The sequence below is a fragment of the Aythya fuligula genome, chromosome 17 (assembly GCF_009819795.1).
Source record: "Aythya fuligula isolate bAytFul2 chromosome 17, bAytFul2.pri, whole genome shotgun sequence".
In the NCBI taxonomy this organism is placed as follows: Eukaryota; Metazoa; Chordata; class Aves; order Anseriformes; family Anatidae; genus Aythya; species Aythya fuligula.
The window spans coordinates 10,868,496-10,889,826 of record NC_045575.1 but is presented as its reverse complement, the minus strand read 5'-3'; the positions used below and the strand labels follow the sequence as shown (position 1 = coordinate 10,889,826).

Below are 21,331 nucleotides of genomic sequence, written 5' to 3'. Positions count from 1 at the left end.
TAAGAGGCTGCTTGTCTCCTCCTTAGCTCCAGCTGACATGGCACGTGCGCCTGGCTGCATATGGTGGTTACAGATGTGTTGTTCCTCAGGTCTGCTATTAAAGATAGAGCGGCAGCCTTGCGCTTGGTGTGCTGAGCTTGCCTGGGGAATTGCAGTGGGCTCTAAAGTTGTCCCCTCCCTTTTTTTTTTTTCTTGTGTTCTCCCTCCCCCCTCATCCTTCTGTGTGGTAGTTGCTGTAGAAGCTGGATACCAAACAACTTACCATTGAGATAGTCTCCTTCAAATTAGTTCTTGTGCAGTGCTCACTAACTCCTATCCAGTGGAGTAAATATGCATTTTTTTATTTTATTTTATTTTTTCAGAAAGATTCATCTGTGAGCTGAGTTTTCCTCTGGATGCCTCTATATGTTTAATTAATATATGTTTAAACTGTGACCTTGTTAGGCAAGGAAATATTTGGGACGTATTTAGGGCCATCATTCCAAGCTGATGGCAACATGGAATCCTGCCTTAATACATCAAGTTTCTCTTTTAATAGTTCAAAGATGTAGCTAGGCAAATGGCAGAAACCAACACCTGGGAGTGATAAACTCCTGGCTCCCTGTTTTTTCTCCAGTACCATACAATGTGAAGGCTATCTGGACCCAGGAAGAAATACTTTTACCTTTGTTGGATGAAGGTTAATAAATGCATGGCTGCACACCTTGCCCCAGAAGGCCTATTACAAGGCTAAGTTGAGTAAACCGTGTGCGTGTATTAGCATGAAGATGTGGCATTAGCAGCAGCTACCGGATGCTTTTTGCCTCAGGCACTGCAAAGTATGATAGATGCTGGCTGTAAAAATCCCAATAAAAACTGCATTTTTTCTCCTCACTACCTTTTAACATTCATGATGGAGGAGTTTGTCTTGGATATCAACTCTCAATCACCTTGAAATAATGAATGATAAATACACTGTTAAGTTACAGTCTTGAGGTTCAAAACACTTGCATTATGAAGTTTTTTGATCTGGCAAGCACCCTTGAACTTTATCATTCAGGATGGGAAGCTGAAATGATTATTAAGGCTGAGTAATGGTATCTCTTCCCCTTATCTAGGTAGTTATGCCATGGGTGAGCTGGTAAGAAATTTGCCCAGCAGGCAGCAGAGATCCGCAAAGAACCTGGAAGAGGATACAGTGGTTGCGGTGTTGAATACGATCCATGAAATCATTACTGACAGCTCAGAAAATGCAAGGTCTCTGATCCAGACACAGGGCATTCAGAAGCTGGTAGCTATCAGCAAGTCAAGGTAAGTGACAGTTGAAAGCAAAGTGCACAAGAACTCACTGCGAACCTGAAAATGTTACTATGAACAGCAGTGGTTTGCTTTGCAGAAGTATTTAAGCATCCTAGCCTTTCCTAAGTGTAGCTAAAGCAATCAATATATACACAACATAAAATCATACCTTTAATAGGTTTGTGACACACACACACACACACACACACACACACACACACACACACACAAAAAGTGAATTGGGTGAAAGTTTCTGCTACGTTAGGACAGGACATGTTAGAACATGGCAGCATTCTTTTCCAGGAGTGCCAGTGATGGAATCTGCTCCTTTTAAATAAAATGGTTAATGATATTCAGTAATTATTCTGGCCAAGGGGCTGGTAGTGTTAATTCAAAGTGACAATCTTTCTCTGTGTGATATTGTTGAAAAACTGTTCTGACTCCTTTACAGAAAAGTTTGTTTAGCCAAGTTAGACACAAGCTCATTTTTTCGAAACATATTCAGGAAGTTTTTGGGAGAGTAACTGAAGCCTTTGCTGGGTTGTATTTTTATGAAACAAGAAAGCCAAATATCTAGCCCTGTATTATTTTATAGAGCTTGCTTGTGTACCGCCTTAGTAAGGAATGGCTGGAAATTAATTTGGGGATTAAAATTTACTTATATTGTACTAACTCAAATTGCTTTGTAAGGTAAAGCAACCTCATCAAGTTGTGAGGTATATATATATAAGTTGATGTGAAGGTTTGAAAAGCAGCTCAGAACACTTGGGGGAACGGGGAAGGGTGTTCTCTAAATACATCCAGGTAGAATTGGAATCCATCTATTTTCTGTTAATGGCAAATACAGAACAAAAGGGTCATCCTGGCCTCAGTGCTTGCCTAGGAATGCAGTGTTGAGAAAACAGAGATCTGCAGAATTTATGACTTGTTGGATTTCTCTTTTTCTCAACAAATACCCATATATGTGAAGAAGTCACTAAATGATTTCACATACATTCTATAACTCATAGACTCTAAGCACAGCTCTGTGAAGTACTAGGTACCAGGATCTTGTTTCGGTACAAAGAGGTAGACGTGAATAGACTTATGTTGCTTGATATTTGACATTCTAATTTTGTTTTGCAAATCAGCCAGTCTCCTAGAGAAACAAAAGCAGCATCTCACGTTCTTCAGATGATCTGGAGTTACAAAGAACTACGAAATGCCTTGCAGAAGGATGGGTGGAACAAATCACACTTCCAGGTAAAGATGCTGGGTCTTAGGTTATAGAAATACCCAAGTGGAATGCGTCCTAAGTTAGTCTAATACTAATGTCAGGTAGATTTTGCAGGCTTTGATTCTGTTCCTCTAGGTGATAAAACAATATACGGTAATCTATCCAGTCATAACATCATCCATATATACTTGCTGAGTAGGTTTTTCAGTGGTCTGAGAAATGCAGCTTTTTAGTTTTTGGAAGTGTGCCACCTTGCATAGGTCAAATGCCCATGCTTTACTCAAGAATTAGCATGTCTTTTCTCCTTTGAAATGTTTTATTTTTATTTAGCAGCATAGGGCATATACCTGTTCTTGAAGTGCAGCTTCCTCACCTTCCTTTGTGAAAAGGCTGAGCTCCTTTTACAGACCAACAATGGAGCCTTGTAGATAATGCAAGAATAAATAAATAAATCCAACAACAAATCTATATGAAAATAATTTAAAAAAAAATACTCCACTGCCATATGATCAACAGAAGTGGGACCTAGCAGTGTTCCATGATCTTATTCCATACTGTTGGTTAGGTGATTTTTTTCTAGTTCAATTTCCCAGAGTGGCAATTTCATATTTGTGTGTTTTTTGTCTTGCAGTCTGTTTCTACAACTCCGAAGGGTTCCAAGGGTACTGCTGGCAGGTCTGCCTATGACGACAGCACTTTGCCTCTGGTGGATAAAAGTCAAGGTCAGCTCTGCTCATTATCACTTTTTGTATTGTGCTTTGCTTGCTTGCTTGCTGAATGTGCCACATCTGTTATAGAAGTGAAAAGGAGGGCAAGGAGTAAGGGGGTAAACATATTTTATTTATGTGCTGCTTTTTTACTCCGCAGTCACAAAATGGGCAGTCCTATTAGCTGGATATAGGTAGTATTCCTTCCCCTGTGAAATGCACGCTACTGATATTGCATACAAGTTGAGAAAACAACATAATCAGTTAAGTCTTCTTAGGAGAATTTTGGATAAATGTGAAATGGAATATAGGGGAGAACAGCTTTTTTGACCACGTTATATATTAGTAAATCTCGCTTTCAGCCAGGCAGTGGGCTTGGAATCTTGGTACTAGAATTTTTCCTTTCTAAATAAATGTGGCTGCTTTGGCAATGCTTCTTCCTCTACTGTGCAAGTTTTTTCATTTGAGATGGTTTATCCAAACGCTAGTTAAATCTAACTGCTGTTTGTTTATCAGGTCTGACACAGCTGTACCAACACTGGTGTATAAAGCTTCAGCTGTAGATTCATTGTGACTGCTTTGTCTCTGAGTCTAGTTCTGGTTTCTAATACTCAGATATCTAAATTTCTTTTCAGAAATCTGTAGTCTCCCTATGATAGTGTATCATATTGCACTTAACCCTGTTTAACTGCAGATTACTGCAAAGAAAAATACAAACACTGTCCTGCCACCTTCTGTCTGTTTGATCAAATTTGGCAGATTATACAGACAGAGAATGACTATGGTCAGATCTGCAAATGGATTGTAAACTTTTTATTTTCTTTGTGGGTTAGCTTTCTGTTGGCTCAGCAGGCTGCTTGATTTGTTCCTGTGACTCAGAGAGAAGCTTGTTAAATGGTAGGTAGTCCACAGCAGAAATGGTGTTTCTGTTACCACGTGGAGAGAGGGAGCTCTGTAGTGCAGTGCCAAAGCAGAAAATAAGGGTTACGTGTGCTGTCTGGAGAGCTTAAATCAAACTTACCTTTCTGAATGGATAGCAGTTGATTGCAGGCTTACTGTAAAAGACTATTCAGCACTTTATGGACTTCTCTGTTCTGTGACTTATATACAAGTACCAGGTGTTGAGAAAAAACAAATGTAACTCAGGTAGTTTCAATGTTTCTGTTTTATAGATAACGAGAAGGCTGGGAGTCGTGATATGATACCTATGGATGAACTTGGCCCAGGTAAATTCAGTCATAGATCAAACCCTCTGTCTGTTTCAGTAGAGCACACTGTCACTCACAGGAAAGTTCAGCTATTTCTCTGGGTGATACTCTTTCAAATGGATAAAGCTGACATTTAAAAACAGAACATTACCTTACAAAAGATTGGTCACTTTCACTTTTTTTCTTTCCTTCTTTTTCTTTTAAGTACACCTATTGTGTACACACCAATTTCTCCACTACTTTAAGCATAGAATGGAGAAGTCTTGTCCTAGCTTTCATTCTAGCTCCTGGCTGTTGAAGCAGCTGCATTCCATATTCCATATTCCTTCTGCATCTCCAGGCTTACACATCTGTAAACCTGGAGATGCAGAAGGAAGAAGCTGTAAATTTACTTCAGCATGACACTTAAATCCATTCTGCCTTTGTTTTCTATAGGTAATAACAAAAATGTTAGTACATACAATGCTCTGGGCTCTGCCTTTTATTTACCTGCATCTTAAGTGTGCATGTATTTTTCTCCAGCCAGAGAACAGACAACTGCTGTCAACTGAATGCTTTCAGACTGATAAACTTTGCAGTTTACAACTTGTAGAGTGGTGGTGTTTGTTTTTTTTTCTTTACTTAGGTAGGTAAAGGTGCTCTATGTTCTTAGGAATTTGCTTTAGTTCTTTTAGTTGATAGTATTTGTATTTAAATGCTTATATGAATGCCTCCAAATCAAAGTTTTCTATACTGCTATTTGTAGCAAGAAAAACCATCTTGTGTCACTACAGAATTCAGTGGGTTTCCATGCTGTGCACGTGTTAAAGGTACCCATCTGTTCAGCTGGGCCCTTCCAGCCAGGGTGTTCATCCTCCTCCCCTGCATTGTGGAAGACCAGGCTTGTTCCAGAATGCGACCATCTTCCTGCTGCTCTTATATTGCCTCTTTTTGTTATGGTTCAGCTCTCTTCGAGCCTGTGGCTTTACTGCTAACCCATGTTTCCTCTTTTTCAAGACTGCAAGAAGTAACATGCTGTTGTGATCTCAGCTTGTTTCCAATGCCATGGACTCATCCTTCTCTGTAAATGAAATTAATTTGCTATTAGTGTGGCAAGGGAGGCAGAAGAATTTGTTCCCCATCAGTACTGGGCCAGTCAGTTTCCTATTGTTGGAGAGCCTGGGCAGAGTTTGGTTGTCCTGAGCGATGGAAAAAGCGTGTATTATGAGTTACTGTGGGATGCGGTAGACAGCCCAGCACACAGATACCTCAGGTCTGTCAGACTGTATCAGCTCCAGACAAGTGACTCTGTGCACGGTAATCTGAAGATCATCAATGTATATTGTCACAGTGCTGCCTTGGGGTGGCTGTGACCCTGAGCTGTCTGGAGAAGCAGCAGAACTGTGATCTCAAAGCTGTATGCCAAATTTTCTTGGTTCTCTAAAACTGTATCTGTGCCGTAATTAACCTACAGTCATTCAGACGAGAGCATTTGAGATTTCAGAACTGTTCAAAACAGAGACACAAAGTTCAGATGCACCTCTCTTTAGGCATAACTTCTTCTTTCTTCTTCTTTATGATGGGTGTAGAGGTTTGATCTTTAAAAGTTGAGAGCTGTGTGAGGGCATAGATGGACTCGCATTCAGCATGCATTCGGTTGTGTCATTTGTGATGACATAAAAATGTCACTGCAGAATGAATGGCAGATATTCAGTAAAGCAATACAGAAGACAACAAGGAGAAAGTTGAGACAAGAATAAAAAAGCCAAGAACGAGAAGTGCCTCTGCTGCCAAATATAACTTGTCTATAAACCGCATTGTATTAACTCAGAAAAATGCATTGATACTGTGGAACAGTAGGATCAGCATAGGTCTCCTTCGTGCCACAGAAACAGAGGTAATTCTGTTAACTTATTTGGAATTAATCTGATTCCTGGGAGAAGCAGTGCTCACTAGTTTCATTGGAGAGCGCTGGACCTTGAGGCCCTTAGGTATTACTTCTCTGATGCAGCCTCCTTCAAGATATTTTTTATTTTTTATCTCATTTTATTAGGTGAAAACATGAACTTCCTATCTCTGCCACTGCATATCTTGACAGAATTGTAGCACAGAGCTTGGTTTTCAGAAACACACAATCCATTACTGCTGATGTGTGTGGCACCATCAGCATGCAGGCCACACAACAATGGGTTTACAGTATGAACTGCAAAATATCGTGGAATTTGGATATGAAAAACAAAGTTCTTGACTATTTGTTTTTAGTAGTATTAAGAGACTGTTGTGCTTTTTTTTGTGTGTGTGTGTGATTACATATCCCTTATTCTGACCTTGCTCACTGGGGTGTATTACAGCTGCCATACTTTACCTCAGTAGCTATTGCTTTCTGGGGGTGGGTTAAAGGTTTCCCTCTGCATCTTAGCAGTTCATTTAAAAATTTGTTGGGATCAACCATGATAGCAGTACAGAAAGGCAAAGTGATCTGGTACATCACAGGGAGTATAATTAATATCTGACTGCAAAGAGCAACCTCTCAGTTCAGAGTTTGCATTGTTGGGAGTCAGGATGTTTCCATCACTTAAACAGACATACGTGAACTATTTACTCCTAAATGAATGACCAATCTGTAGTAGCTGACTTACTAGCAACATTCATGCCAGTCATTTTAATTATTGGTCACGTGTTCCTCCACACATGCTGGCTGGGTGACTGGATGCAACTGGAAGGGTTTGGGTTTCTTCTTCTTTGTTCAAAAGGAATAGCCAAGTGTGTTAGCTGTCTTTGTTGTCAGTATATAACTGTAAGTGAAGTTCTGTGTAGCACTGATTTTTATGCTTTAAAATCTGCATAATGCATGTGTAACTCTAATTCCTTAATTATTTTTAGGCAGCATGGGAAAGTAGTCTTCTACTATCTGTAATGTCAAAAATATACATTACCTCAGGTGCTTCTTGCAGGTCTGTGTGCACTTTGATCCATGAGACATGTAGGAAAACTTGAGCTCATTTCAAACTGACTGTGACCAGCACAGACACCGTTCAGGACCTGGTGCTGTGACTGGTGCAAGTCATGGTAGCTGCATGCACTTCTGTCATGCGGGCAGGTGAAGCCTCTTTCTGACAAGGAAGCCCCACAAAAAACTTGATTTATTTTTTTTTTAATGACCTTTTTCAGGCAAGTAATACACCAAGAGATGAGCATTCTGGTAGCTTTGTAAAAACATTTTAGTGGTATTCTAAGAACCTAGTTCATCAGAACATGAAAACACTAACGATCCCTCAATTACATAAAGGAAAACAAAAGCCTATGGGGAGCTGTGATTGTTTTTACTCCATATTACAATGCTGCAAAAGCAGAGCAGGACAGGATCTATTTGTTACTGATAATGAAGGAAATTTGGTGCATCAGGAAAATAAATTAAGATTGCATTGGTGGACTGATTCAAAGCAGAGGTTAGGAAATAATTAGAGCTGGGTCTTCATAATACCCTCTCACACTTTTCCTCTGTGTGTTAATTGCACTTTAATATTGTTTTTAGTTGTCAGGAGAAAAAGCACCAACAGGTGCTACTTTGTAATGAAAGACAGTCCTAGCACAGCAGGATTCGCATCAAGATTTCTTCCAACTTGACAGTCTCCTTTTCTCAGTGCTCTGAAAGGGACTGTTCCAAATTACTGTTATGTCCTGGTTGCAGTCAGGCTCAGGAAGAGTGGGAACATGCTGCAGAGCATTCAGAGAATGAACACAGCCAATTAATCAGGCTGCTAAGCAAGGAACACAAGATTTGAGCTGAATTTGGAGCTCATTAGCCACAGGGCGTGAGATGACAACTTGCTGCTTTCCTTGGGCACGCTACAAAACTGCAGCAGACTGGGATGAAAACAGTGCTGCTTGCTAATGAATGCCAGCATCTGGCAGTGATATTAAAAAAAAAAAAAAAGGCTTTTCTGTTTTAAGCTGGTAAAAATAAAATTTCAGAGCTGAAGCACGTGTGAAAAGTGGGCTGCCAGCATCTTTGGGTGTTGATAGTTTATTTTCCCCTGTTTCTTTGCTGAATACTGCTAGCATCAGCTCTGTTTCTGCTCTTAGTAGTGTTTCATGCCCGACTGTCATATTATTTCTCCTCAGATGGGTACTCCACCATTGATCATCGGGACAAGGAGCGCAAGTACAAGACCACTGATAACACAGGAGATGCCTCAGAGAAAGAACCTTTAAAAGTGAGATTCCTCTTACTGCTGAATGCTAGTTAGTCCCTTTAAAAGAAACAGAGCCTGGTGTCCCCCACAAGAAATACATAGTAGTTAATTACAAGGGGACTTTTAAGGTTGTTTTTTTGTGTGTCTGTGTATGTGTGTGTTGTTTTTTTTTGCTTGTTTGATGTTAAGTTAAAGGCACCATTTTATAATTCAGCAATTGGATAACTAGAAATAAAACCAAAAAGCTGTTTTCCATTGCAGGAGAAAATGCAGGTAATTGGTTAATTGGTTATTGGTAAAGGGATGAGGCTATAAAAATAGGAGGCATTTGTTTTTCACTTTTGTGCAGGCAGCATTCCCTAGCTCTAAAGTGAATAACTGTGTTCAGACTTTATTCCGAGAATAGCCCCTGCAAACCATCACACTGCTTTATTGTTTTCACCACGAGAAGTACGTGTGAATTTGTGTGTCTGAGTAGAGCAGGGTGGTGAACAGCATTCGTTTCACCAACACTCAGGGTCCTGACAGTAGACATTGGGCATGGGCCAAAAAGATGGAGAGGGAGGGAGAGATGTGCATACTTAGGAGTGTTGTCTTCGAAAAACAAAATTTAGACAACCTTCTAGTTGGTGGAAAAAAAAAAAAAAGAAAAAAACCTTCACAGCTTCACAGAGCCTTTTGCATTGTGTGCAAATGTCGCTTATTGGGTTCTGTTTAATTTCTGTTGCATTGCTATGCCTTTTCAGTAGATTTGTTTATTTTAAAAGCTGCTTAATGCTTTTAACAATGCTGTGGCCATCACTTCTCCCTGGCCTCAAAACTAGCTTGTATTTTCTCCTGGGTAGGTCATTCCTGAGGGGGGGTGTTCCTTCAGTGAACCAGGAATCCATGACAGGAAACACTGCAGTTAGTCTGTAGAGAGCTGTCCTTACTAACCTTCAGCACATTGCTGATAATATCTGTAAATCCAGGTGATTTGGGTTCAGTGGAAACAAACTTCAGTCGATTGAAAGGAAAACACACTACATTGAACAAAGGAAATAAAAATGTGATTTGGAGAAAAATCTTTCCATAGATTTAGGAAGAGGTCCTGCTGTATCAGTCTGCCTGTGCTAACTTGCCTGCTTATGCATTACCTGCTGTGTCCTCCTTTCCTCTGAAGGTATACCCTGGAGAAAGGTTTAAACCCAGATGCACTTCTTTTAAGCACAGATCACCCTTTTACCATTTGCCAGTTCTGGTTGTAACTGCACCTTGTTGGAGGCTGCCCAGTTAGCTTTTTTAATATAATCACTAATTGTCTCGTGACAACTCCACAGTGCCAACCAGGGCTTCCTGTTTTGAATCAGCAAGTGAATGCCCTAGAGTAATGTGGCTGATACGAAACACTGGCCTGTTTGCTTCAGCTGCTAGCTCACTTTTCTCCTTTGGCCAGTTCTAGAAATAAGTGAAGATTATGGCTGTGTATTGTTTAGGAGGCCTCTGACACCAAAAAAGCTTTTTGCAAGAGAACAGCCACTACAGTTTTCCCATTTAGTCACCTTGCAGCTCCGTTGATACGTGTAGACGTATGGTGACACCTATTAAAGGAATCCACTAGCAATAACGTTTCTGCTTAAACTTTCCCAATGCATTTCTGCTTGACAAAGTGTAGTGAAGACAAGAGGAACAAAATCTCTCCACTCCCCTTGGAAGTGGTTGTGCTCTTTCAATTGTTTTTTGGAGCTGATACAACTGAGCTGATTACTAAAGGCATGCAGCATGCCTCCCTGCTCCAGCATTACTCGGAAGTGGCAAGAGAGAGCCCAGCTTGAACCAGTGCTAGCAGTATGGACTTTCTAGTCCCCTCATCACAGTTCCATTGTATTATAAGGATGCAGTGAGAGTGGATGCACTAAGCGACATAAGAATTTTGATCAATAGAAGCTTGACAGAAAATGTATTTATAAAGAAAATAGGCTAAGGAAGAAGTAGCAAATGCTTGTGTTATTTGCCACTCGTTTCATGAAAGTGGTTTAACACAATCCTCAAAATTGTGTAATTCAGCCCAAACTCCCAGTGTATGTCTGAGGTGAAGTACAACCCAGAGCTCCAGGGAGCAGCTGCTTTGCTTTCATAAGAAAGGAATAAAAAAAATATTTCACCTCAGCGATGTGCCTGCCACACACAGTCTGTACTGCCTCCAGGTTTTAAGGATAAAGGATAGCCTGAATTCAGCCTGTTGTGTGCCTCAAGGGTCTGCACTGGTGTGTTCTCAGTTAGAGCAAAGCCTGAGCAGCTGCTACTCTTCCTTCTTCCTATCCTGTGAAAGAGAAATACATCTGTGGGGTCTTCTGGCTTGTGAACTGTTCAATAACCATGGCTCTGAGGCTCAAGAGTGACCAAGAATTGTGAATAATAATGGCAGGGAAGTGCAGCCTTTTGGCTGCTGCAAGTGCTCTTTTCGGTATTGTGCCTTTGCTGATCTTGTTTCTTTCTCTACCACTAATTTTCCCTTGTGCTCCTTTGAGCTGACTTGTTTGGTGGTTTTGTTTGATTAATCCGCTCTGTTTTGCCTTTAACTCCTCACCCTGTGCTGCAGAATGACACAAATAGGAAAAACATTAACAGGAGTAACAGGGCTTCGGTGAATCTGGTGGATGCCCGTGACATTAAACCCCAGCCTGTTGACTCTTGGGTCTAATTTGCATGCATGGTAGGTTATTTCAATGGTAATTGGTGCTAGTGATTAACTTGTCTCGTGCATGATCTGTATCACTGTGGAATCTCTTCATGGCTAACTGCTAACTGGGTCCTTTCAGACAAATGATAATGCATTTGAAAAAGCGGTGTTTATATTATTCAGCATGTCTTCAATGAAATGCAATCAAACACCACTGTTTGATTAAAAAATAACCTGTCAAATAACCAGACAGCAAATTAGTATCTTGAATGATTGGTTGTCAGCTGAAACATGAATAATTTCTCCTTGTTAGGCCATGGGAGTGAATTTGAATAGTGTGTTCCTGATTCCAACCATTTTTCCCCTCCAGACTCATTATAAGGACTAGCCTGAGACTTAAGGAAAACTATCCTTGACTGTTCATGGATGTCCCCTGAGGTTCCCATGAATTACACAGCCCTGCCCACCTGCCAGAAAGCTGCTGCCTGTACAGTGGACTTTGTGAGGGGAGATGATTTTGGTTACACAAGAATCACTTAGCCACAACTCCCACTTCCTCATTCTTTCTTTTATTGTTGTTATTAAAAAGGGCACCTTTCTGTCACTTTCTAGCCCTCTGCCTTCGCCATGTGCCCAGTTCCTCTGTAATGTCAGTAGCCCTTCTTTACTCCTGCCGCTGCTCATCTGTCTCCCCCTGTCTTGCTCGGCAGCCCTGTGCTCTGGTACCTTCCACCACTGTCTGTGGAGATGCAGTGCTCCGTTTGGAGCAGCAGGTTTTGTGCCCCTGGCTATCACTAAAGGAATACCAAAGTGACAGTTCATAAGGCACTGGGCAACTTTCCCAACAGAGTGGACAAGCAGGCCTTTAAGGCCTAAATTCCAAAACACGAAGCATCATCCACCCCCGCAACTGTACGTGGAAATAACTTGCATTACTGCAAGTATGTTCTGGGACTTTGCTGCTGGCGTGTCCCCCCCCCCTTCTTCTTTGAAGAGTCTAGTAAAGGTGCTGTGTATTTGCATCTTGTTTCTGTTCCTGGGCTGGAAGCAGCTGGCCAGAGCAGTTTTGCAACACCACCAGGTACCCTCGTGCAGCTAGGAGCAGACCCAGCACTGCTGGCCTCCCGCAGCTGGTCAGCACTGTGTGCTCAGCCTTGTGGGCCCAGCCAAATCTGTGTGTAGTGCCTGTATGCTGCTGTATCTGTGTCGTTCCTCTTAGCAGTGAAGGTGTATGGGTGGAACTTTGACAAACAAAATCTGTGCTCGTTTTCTCCCAGTCATACCCTTCACCAAACACATATACTGGGGATAGATTGGCATTTCCAGCTATTGTTCTACCACTGGGTGATGGAGATCACCGATGTCATGTTACTTGTTGGTATTAATCAGTTCTGACTTTATTTTGCAGGGCTAGAGTCCAACCACATTTTTTTTAATTGAGGGGGAGGAAAAAAAAAGATTGAATTGACACAGAGGATCTCATCAGTCACCACTGCCATTCAGATCTGGAGGGCGCTGCATCACTGACAAGGCTGCAGATTCTAAGAGGATGGGGGGAGAAAACACAACTGACTGCCATTGCCAACCCCAGAGCACCATGCCTTACAGCGAGATGATTTGCTTTTTAAATCAGTTCTATTCCCACCAGACATAGCCGCCTCCCCTCTCCCTCCCACTCCTGCAAGAAGAAAGCACGCAAGAACAGAGAATCCAAGCTTCCATCTAGCTGCCTGCACTCTTAGGTGACTCTTACGTGCGGATGGTGTCGAGTATGAGAAATGAAGGTCATGCAGCAGCAAAGAGGACAGCTTCACAAGGGAAAGAGAAACTGCAGAATATTTGAAATAATATCATAGGCGTAGTCATGAAGATAATAGCACTTTTCTGCTTTGGGTCTCATTGTTTTGTTTTATTTTTTCTGGGGGGGGGGATTTATTTGAACTGTGAAATCTAACATTTTTTAAGAGTTTTTGAAAAATGTTGAGGTTTTCTTCATTATTTCCACAGGAAGTGCAGGAATGTTGAGTTGGATTTATTGAATTTCAATGAAGAGAGAAAATACAGAACAAAAACTATTAAATGCTGGTCAAAGGAACTGGAGAGTAGATAACAAAATTGATGCAAGCTGTATAATCTGCTTTTAGAGTAAGCTATATCAATCACAGTGCTATATTATTGTTATAATCTGGTGTACGATACTTCTGCCTTTTGAATTCTGTAATGGCTCTGTTTTTATTTCCACATGCGGAAAACAGTTCATTGAAGGTTTCAGTGTCCCCGGTTCAGAAATCTATGCTGAGAAGTGGAGTTGGCTGACTTTTTATTTTCTTGCTCTCAAAGGTTGCAGTAAGGAGCTTATACATTTTAAATGTTGCATTGATAACAATTAACAGTTTCTTTTGCCATAGCTCTTAACAGGTTGGAAGAAATAGGAGCTTCTTTTCAGGATTATTTTGAACATGCTATAAGTTTTAGATGGGTCTACCACTTACATTTAATGGTAAATTTATCACTGTTGGATCCATGTTTGCTTTGGGCTGTGGATCCTGATGAAAAATGTCGCAAAGGGAACTGGTTTGGCGTTTTTTAAGTCACCATGATTTCTGTGTTCCTTTGGTTTTGTTTTGAGATTACATATTTTAGTTGGTATGAAAATCATCCATGTGCAAAAGTTCTCCTCTTAGATGCCATGGCATGCTCTGGACAGGGAGGAATTTTTACCTCATGAGAACATACGCTGCATATACCACATCTGGTAATACAACGAACTAAGTGACTTCAGATCACTGATTTTTCTCCAGGCATTGGTCAAGGGAGGGCAGCAGAAGAGAGTAAGAACCAAGTGTCTCACTAGTAGCATCAGAGAACTTTTGCTGGTTTTGTTCAGTTGCCACTGTTCTTGTATGCCACACTTAATTCTCAACAAGCTCCTAAAAATGGTGCGACTGGAAAGCACATTTTTGAACCTAGCAAACATCATTTGGGGTTTTCAGTGCCTGCTGTTTCCTTTGTAATTAAAAAGGAGAAATATTCAACAACCTTGCATCACCCAAAATATTACTGTAATAGTAAACGTCTGAAGCTTTTGTAAAAAAAAAAAGAAAAAAAAAAAAAACAAGTACCAAGAGCTTTGTATCTTCTTGAGTATATTAAAAATTTGACATGAATACATATATATAAATAAAAAAAATCTATATATCTATATATATATATTGTTGTGCAGAGGATAGGTTAACAAAACCGTGTAAAGTAGTTTGCAGGAGAGGGAAGCATTTGTTGATTCAGGGAAAAAGACTGATGCCAGAAGCTGTCAGTGATTTGGATGACACACGTGCTCCTTCGGCCCCCTCCCTTTTGACCCTCATCTTCTACGTACATTACAGTGGTCACTTCGGGATCCTAGGGAAGGTGAAGTCGCTTGGAGCAAATTAAGATAGCAAAGATGGGGGGGGAGGGTCACCTGCATGAGAGTCCTCTTGGACCAAAGATGCTTAGCAGATCAAGGGAAACAAAGAGATGCGTCTGTGATTATCTGCATTTGTGTCAGGGGCAGTGTCTCTCTGTGTGTAGACATAAAGTGTGGCAATGAAACCAGAAACATAGTCTGACTGTATATTAATTATATCAATGGTGCTCTTTTCATACTTGTTCTGCCAATACGCGGAGACCCTTTTAACCAAGCTACACAGAAACGTTTTATATCACTTTTGGTTATGTATTTGGTGTATTCTTTTTGTATATGAAAGGATTTTTTTAAAAACGTTCAGTAATTAGCAATGGAACCTGCTTTGTAGCTAATTAGAACAGTGTAAGAGAAGGGCCATGCTGTCAGTCTGTCCCTGATCTACTTCAAACCATATATTTACCAAAGGAGTCTGAGCAAAAGTTCACTTAAAATAAAGACCTGACTGTTGAAAGGAGTCTCTGCTAAGACTTTGTGATTTAGTGGTTGTACAAATATTTCAAAGCCAGCAAGAGGTTAATAGAAAACCGCAGGAAGGGGGAAGTGACATGACTAGGGGCTGATGGTGTCCATGACCTCCTGTCCCAGATAGCACGTGGCTCTCAGTGGGGCACTACTGGGACATTCAACATCTGGTTGGGAATCTACTCTGGGCTCTGTCACTAGTGAGCCAAACACGGAGGAGAAGGAGCAAATTCAGACCCTATCCAACCCCCGCACCTCCCTTCCCACCCCTTACCTCCCCCCCAAGTGCATTTCATATTTATACTGCATCTCGTGATAAGCAAACAAACTTCCCTATCAGGTGAGATGGAATTGGCTGCCCAGGGTCATTGTAGCAAACTGTTCTTCTTTCTTTTCCCTAGGATAAGTGTTCTTGGCAGCCAGGGTTCTTGAGAGTTGACAACAAGGTTTACTGCAACAGGAAAGCAGAGGATAGTGTACCAAGAGGTGAAATACCAAATCCATGTGCCAAGACTTCCCCTGGGAATCACGTCTTACCCTTACCCTTCCCATGCCTTACAGTAATGAATGATTCCAAGGTATGTAGCAATAACCAAGAACCCGTCATTTACATTACTGTGTTTTTCTCTTCTCACCAAACTGTTGTTTGGATGTTGAGGAAGGTAAACGGACTAGGGGTGACTTGCATATGAGACGATCACCTTGTACGATCAGCTCACCAGCCAAAATCTGTAGCAAGATACGCCAAACCAGGTCTGGTGATTTATCCGATGCCCTTGTTATCTGTGGCAACAAGCTCACTTCTGGAAGGCGCTGGTGGGATGTGTGCCCCTGCCTGCCCTTACCTCTCCCCTTGTTGATGTGAGTGTGACTGGGCCGTTTGAGCTGTTCTGGAATGTGGGTAAATAAACCAGTAATTGTTGAGTTTATTTTGGCAGCAGGGACTGTATGTTAAGAAGGGAAAGTGGCAGTGTGTGTGACTAAAGCTGCAGTAGGGTCTAGAGCCTCCTGCTAAAAGGTAGGCAGCGCTTTTTAGGGCTCAGGAATGTGACCTCCTCTTTTTCTGTTGGCTCCACTGTGAAAACTGGAGGCAATCTGCCTGCAAAGGGATGGGGTAGAAGAGATTTCTACCTGAAGAAATTCTAGTATGAGGGGTGGTTGTGGAAGGAAAAGATGACGTTGCAAGACTCCTAATAAAGAGGAGGAAGAGATTTGATGGCCCAGTGAGGGCTGAGATAACACAGGGGTGGGGAGAGATGTCTGATGGCAAATAATAACTGCAGAACTTTCATGCCAGGGAGGTGGCTTGCACGTCTCCCAGGTATATTCACTGAACTGTGGAGGTTAAGAACAGATAATCAAAAACAACAAAATCATTTAATGCTGATGGGGCCATTATGTGTTAAGACTCCCCTGGAGAAGCATCGAGTTTGGCTGCTAACACATAGCAATTGTGTTTGTGCTTACAGCTTCCCAGGTTGGTCTGCCCGTGCAGAATCCAGCACAAAGGCAAGGCTTTAGAACATTTTGTTTCTGTCTTAGAGCTAAATAGCAATTTAGCCAAAGTGTAACTTGACAAATCAAAGATGTGTTGCCAGCTTGAAATGCTCCCCAGGGAACGGTTTGTGCAGCCAGAGGTCCCGATCTTCCATGTCCTATGGGCAAAACACCTGCCTATCTTAGTTCTTCTCTTGTGCACTCAGACTTGCAGATGTGTGCATCAGGAAAGTAAATCATGTCCCCTTTGCCAAGACATCATAAAAGGGATTAACTTTGGGACTAGGACCTGACTTGCTGTAAGTGATGCATCAAGAAGGCGGGGTGGCTTGTTAGAGTCAGTCAGGAAGTTCTTGCCAATTCTGAGGAGTAGTTTTCAGAGACGCTTTCCAGCATGCATGGTTTATGCTGGGCAAAGCAGTTTTCACTCCTACAGCAGTTTTGTGAGCTTGAAGGTGGTGAGTTTCCATCTGCTACTTGCCTTAAAGTTGAGCTTACAGGTTCAGCTACCTGTGAGAGAGGAACATCTTAAACCCTTAGGGTAAGCAAAGCTTCAGAAGCCAAACGGGCGCATTAGAGACTGATTATAGTCTCTTCTGCTAACTGCCCACTCAGTGAAAACTATAGTGTGCCAATAGGTTCAGACAGCAGTTTTGTGCTGTCGGGGCTGGATCCTGCTCTCACAGCTTTTGGAAGTGTTTATATAGGCATAGTTTCTCGCCAAGTTTGTTTATTTTGATGCCCCTAAAATCTGGTTTTTCTTCGACAGAGAAATTCTCAGATTTATTGGTACAGTAACTAATCTAGTGCATTTAAAGGGAAAGGTGTTACAAATCTCTTTTATTCTGTCTCGTTTTACATCAGGGTAGGATGTTAGGTCCAATTGCAAGGTGAGGAGGAAGATAGTGCAGATACTACAAGGCCTGCCAACCTGGTTCTTACTGTTCAGAAAAGCGAAGTAACTAGACTAAGAAGCTTACTGGTAATTAGTAGCTAATGTGTTTGTAACTATCATGTGCCTTAAAATTTTCATGGTAGGAGAATAAAAAACAAATGAACGATGTGTTTTCTGTAATACTACTCAACATTCTCTCTGTAGTTTAGACTGGTGGGGTTTTGCATTGTATTTACACTGTACTATAAACTGAAACACTTAGAATGGTTTGATTTTACCAGTATGGAGAGGAAAAAAAAAAAAAAAAAGTGGATTATGCTTTTCATAGAACAAATGTTACCGTGACAGAATGTATTATTATTATAGGATCTTTCCATAATGCAGACAAGTAGAATGCTTGTTAGAAACCAGGTATGTAGGATAACAATTTGGTGTGTTTTCAATAAACCATGCCTGGAAAGAATACATGTGCCATTGGTTATCTTTTTGTTACAATCAGGTATCTCAAATATTCTTTGGCTTTGCAACAGCAGTTTTCTGTGGCAGGGAATTATTCAACACTAGCTGAGGTCGGCACTCTGTGTTAGTAATAGGTCAGTGGTAATGAGGGCAATTGGAATATCCTTTAAACTAGTACAGCTGAAAATTTTTGATTCATTGCCATTTGGTGGAGTAGTAGCAAAAAGTCCTGTAAGGGCCTTGGACTCTAGGTCATGGTTTTTTTTTTCCTTTTTAATGTATAAGCACATTTCTATGAGAAAGAAATCTCTGTCACTGTTCGGAGGACTGCACATCTAGGACCACAAGCCTAACTTGCTGATGGTTTTTCATTTTGAGAAGCTATTAACCTTTTCCAATTTTGTTGTAAAATTTGTGTAAGTTTACAAAGATCTCGCATCTCTGAAATGTCTGCAAGTACTCTCACAAATATAACTGTAAAAGAATAACAGAAGATTTTTAAGTTTGTCATAGCTATGTATGCGATTTGGTTAAGATGAGAAATTGTTATTTCAGGGATGTGCCAAGTAATTTACTTTTGTTGCCACGCTGGGGAAAAAAATCCCGATACTGAAAAGTCAGACATGTACTTCAAGAAACAGCCAGTTACTGACAAATCTTTTCTGGGTGATTATCCTGAGGACTGCCTCTCGTAGTGAGACTGATCACCTGAACATACCATGCTCACTGATACACCTTTGTGAATCATGACAAAGCCCTGTAAATCTTGACGTAAGTGTTGTGCAAGGTCTTAGAGTGGAGGTCAGATTTTCTGTGATTTAAAGGTAGTCAAATCACTGCTGGCCACTAGAGTTTGCCATAAGTTAATGCCTGCTTGTGCTATTCATTCACAGGACTGTAAGGTTCCATTTACTTGTGGATGCTTGCTGACAGCACTGGGAAGGTCGTCTTCAGCTTGCCTTCCCTCCTTATTTCAGATATCCTGAGTGCATCCCCAGGAGTTTTGTCAAGTCACCTACAGGTTGTGTTCTTGCAGCTGGAGGATCTGTTTTCACAAGTGTTGGTGGTAAGATGTGGACTCCTGAGCTTAGCCTTCCTCCTAGGTATCACCACTGGTGTTCTACTGCAATGAGGAATCTGATTTTTTTCTTTGTGGGTGCACTAATATGGCAATGAATAGCAGATGTTATAGGTAAGATACTGAGATAAAACAAGTACGTTGTTTCTCCAACTGACCTTTTATAGCTGTCAAAGTGATTTCGTTTCCAGCTTATCACAGGTTGGGTAAATGGAAGCAGTGAGTCCTGCGGGTGAAAGGTTGACCTGGTAACAACGGGCAAGAAATACCACAGTCCTCGTCTGTTTCAGGTTTTAGCAGTGTCTTAGGGGAACATCCTGTCATCACTGCTTCCTTCCCCAGTGTCATCTCTGTGTTATTAAAGCACAGCAGTGGCAGAATCTCGGTGTGGTACAGGATGGCCGTTGGGGATTTGTTAAAATGGGAAGTTGTTGTGTTACAATTAGACCATCAGCTGAGCTGCAGAGGAAAAGACACTAACATGCTTTTAGTATGTTTAGTATGTGTGCAAAGCAAACAGTAAGCTGTTACTCATGATACTTTATTTACTGATTCTTAATTGATGGCTCAAATCAACCAAACAAGCACACATCACAGCCCTGTGGTGCCATCTCTGTTGGGAGAGGTCTGATCTCGGTCACCTCTTGCTGCTCTTGCAGGGATTTCTCTATGTTCGCTTCACTGCATCTGATGTTTATGACTCACTGCTCAAAATATTTCAGTGGGGTGCTTTCACTTCCTGGTACCATTGGGAGAAAGCAGTAGACCCTACACAAACATACGGCTGCTGTTTACTCTGCTGTTTACTCTGGTGAGTTATTTCCTCTGTAAGGACTGCTAGATGGGTGCTGTTACACTCATTTTGGTATTAAAGTAGAAAGCTAAAGGGACTAGGGGTAGGTTTGACTTCCTCTTGAATCCTCCACCTCCCTGGTGTACTAGAATAAAGAATCAGTTTTAAAAAGACATTTTAAAAAACATCCTGTACCTTTGAGGTAACAGAGGCTGTGGCAGAAATCATACTTCACTTTCATGTGTTGCTTGAATCCCTAAGACTGCCTAGAGAGTAGCTGTCACTTGGCTAATAAATCTTAATTAACAGTGTTTGGTGGGATCAATCATTTGTGACGTGAGTTACAAGAATGGGTTGAAGGCTGTGTTGTTGTTCGAGGAGAGATTTTTCAATTGGGTGCTTTCTATCAATGGTACGCTCTTAGCAGTCTTTGTTTTACGTACTTCCAGGTGCCCTGTTCCATCCCTGGGTTATGCAAGAACAGGTTGTGTCTTCTAATTGAAATAGGTTGATACTGCAGTAACACTTAGTAGGTTTTCAGAATATATTTGAATTAGAAGATCCATTGCCTTTTGCTTCTCATAGAATTCAAAGCATGACTTTATTTTAAAAAGTAACCCTTCTTCCTGGGAGATCTCTAATTTTTATGTCAGTGACTCAAGATCACATTTACTCAACTGACCAAAAGCCTTTTTTGTAATTGCCAATCATCCAAACAGTCAGGGTTTTTCCTTTTCATCCCTTGCCACTGATAATTAAGAGCATTTCAGAAGTGTTGTCAAGCAGAAAGATTTGTCTTGCATGTGGAATTTTGTAAATAATCTGATGATACGTACGCTGTGTTTATTTTTACATCTTGTCACGTGGGAGAAACCTTTTTTATGCTACAAGGCGGCTGTTACATTTGCATATATATTGCACATTCATTATTCACTAATGCATCTTTTGAAATACCCAACTCTGTAGGTTTCCTCCATTCCTCATTTTCCTGATGGTGTCTCATTAATTTTGGCCACACATAATGGTATTAACTAGCAGTAGAAATTTATTTTTCTGATCCTCTCTTGTAAAGTGCAGAAAGTCTACCCATACTTAGGCATCCTTCAATGTGCATCTGTGAGACTGGTTTGTTCACTAGTATGTGGTAAGTGCCCTGCTATGGCAAGAGTGTCTGTTCGGGTGCAAAGGTGTGTCAAGCGAGAAATGAAGGAGAGCTCTTTGGAGACATGGCCTTAGATGCACAGAAAAAAAATCTGGTCACCTGCAAGTATCCGGAGTTTCCACTGTGCTCTAGAAACTTGTGTATGCCAAGTGGGCTTGAAGATTTTCTTCTCTGCAAATTTTACAAAAGTTGTTTGGAATCTCAGTGACATTGAGTTGACCATGAATACGAAGAGGACCAGGTGCTAAGCAAGCTTACAGAATAAATCATTGA

The 21,331-nt window shown here is 41.1% G+C and overlaps 1 protein-coding gene across 14 annotated transcripts in view; it reads left to right on the top strand.

The window, feature by feature from the left end:
- Positions 1 to 18,026, top strand: part of ARVCF (ARVCF delta catenin family member) — a 272,311-nt gene extending 254,285 nt beyond the window's left edge. For 13 of the 14 annotated variants that reach the window (XM_032199308.1, XM_032199311.1, XM_032199310.1 and 10 more), the window contains 7 exons: positions 1,098 to 1,290; positions 2,409 to 2,520; positions 3,126 to 3,216; positions 4,374 to 4,427; positions 8,514 to 8,605; positions 11,166 to 11,279; positions 12,655 to 18,026. In XM_032199308.1, the coding sequence (XP_032055199.1) occupies positions 1,098 to 1,290; positions 2,409 to 2,520; positions 3,126 to 3,216; positions 4,374 to 4,427; positions 8,514 to 8,605; positions 11,166 to 11,267 (644 nt within the window). In that variant the 3' untranslated portion in view covers positions 11,268 to 11,279; positions 12,655 to 18,026. The remainder of the gene's footprint in view (positions 1 to 1,097; positions 1,291 to 2,408; positions 2,521 to 3,125; positions 3,217 to 4,373; positions 4,428 to 8,513; positions 8,606 to 11,165; positions 11,280 to 12,654) is intronic. The other variant, XM_032199312.1, reaches the window with a different exon arrangement.
- Positions 18,027 to 21,331: the final 3,305 nt, after the last annotated feature.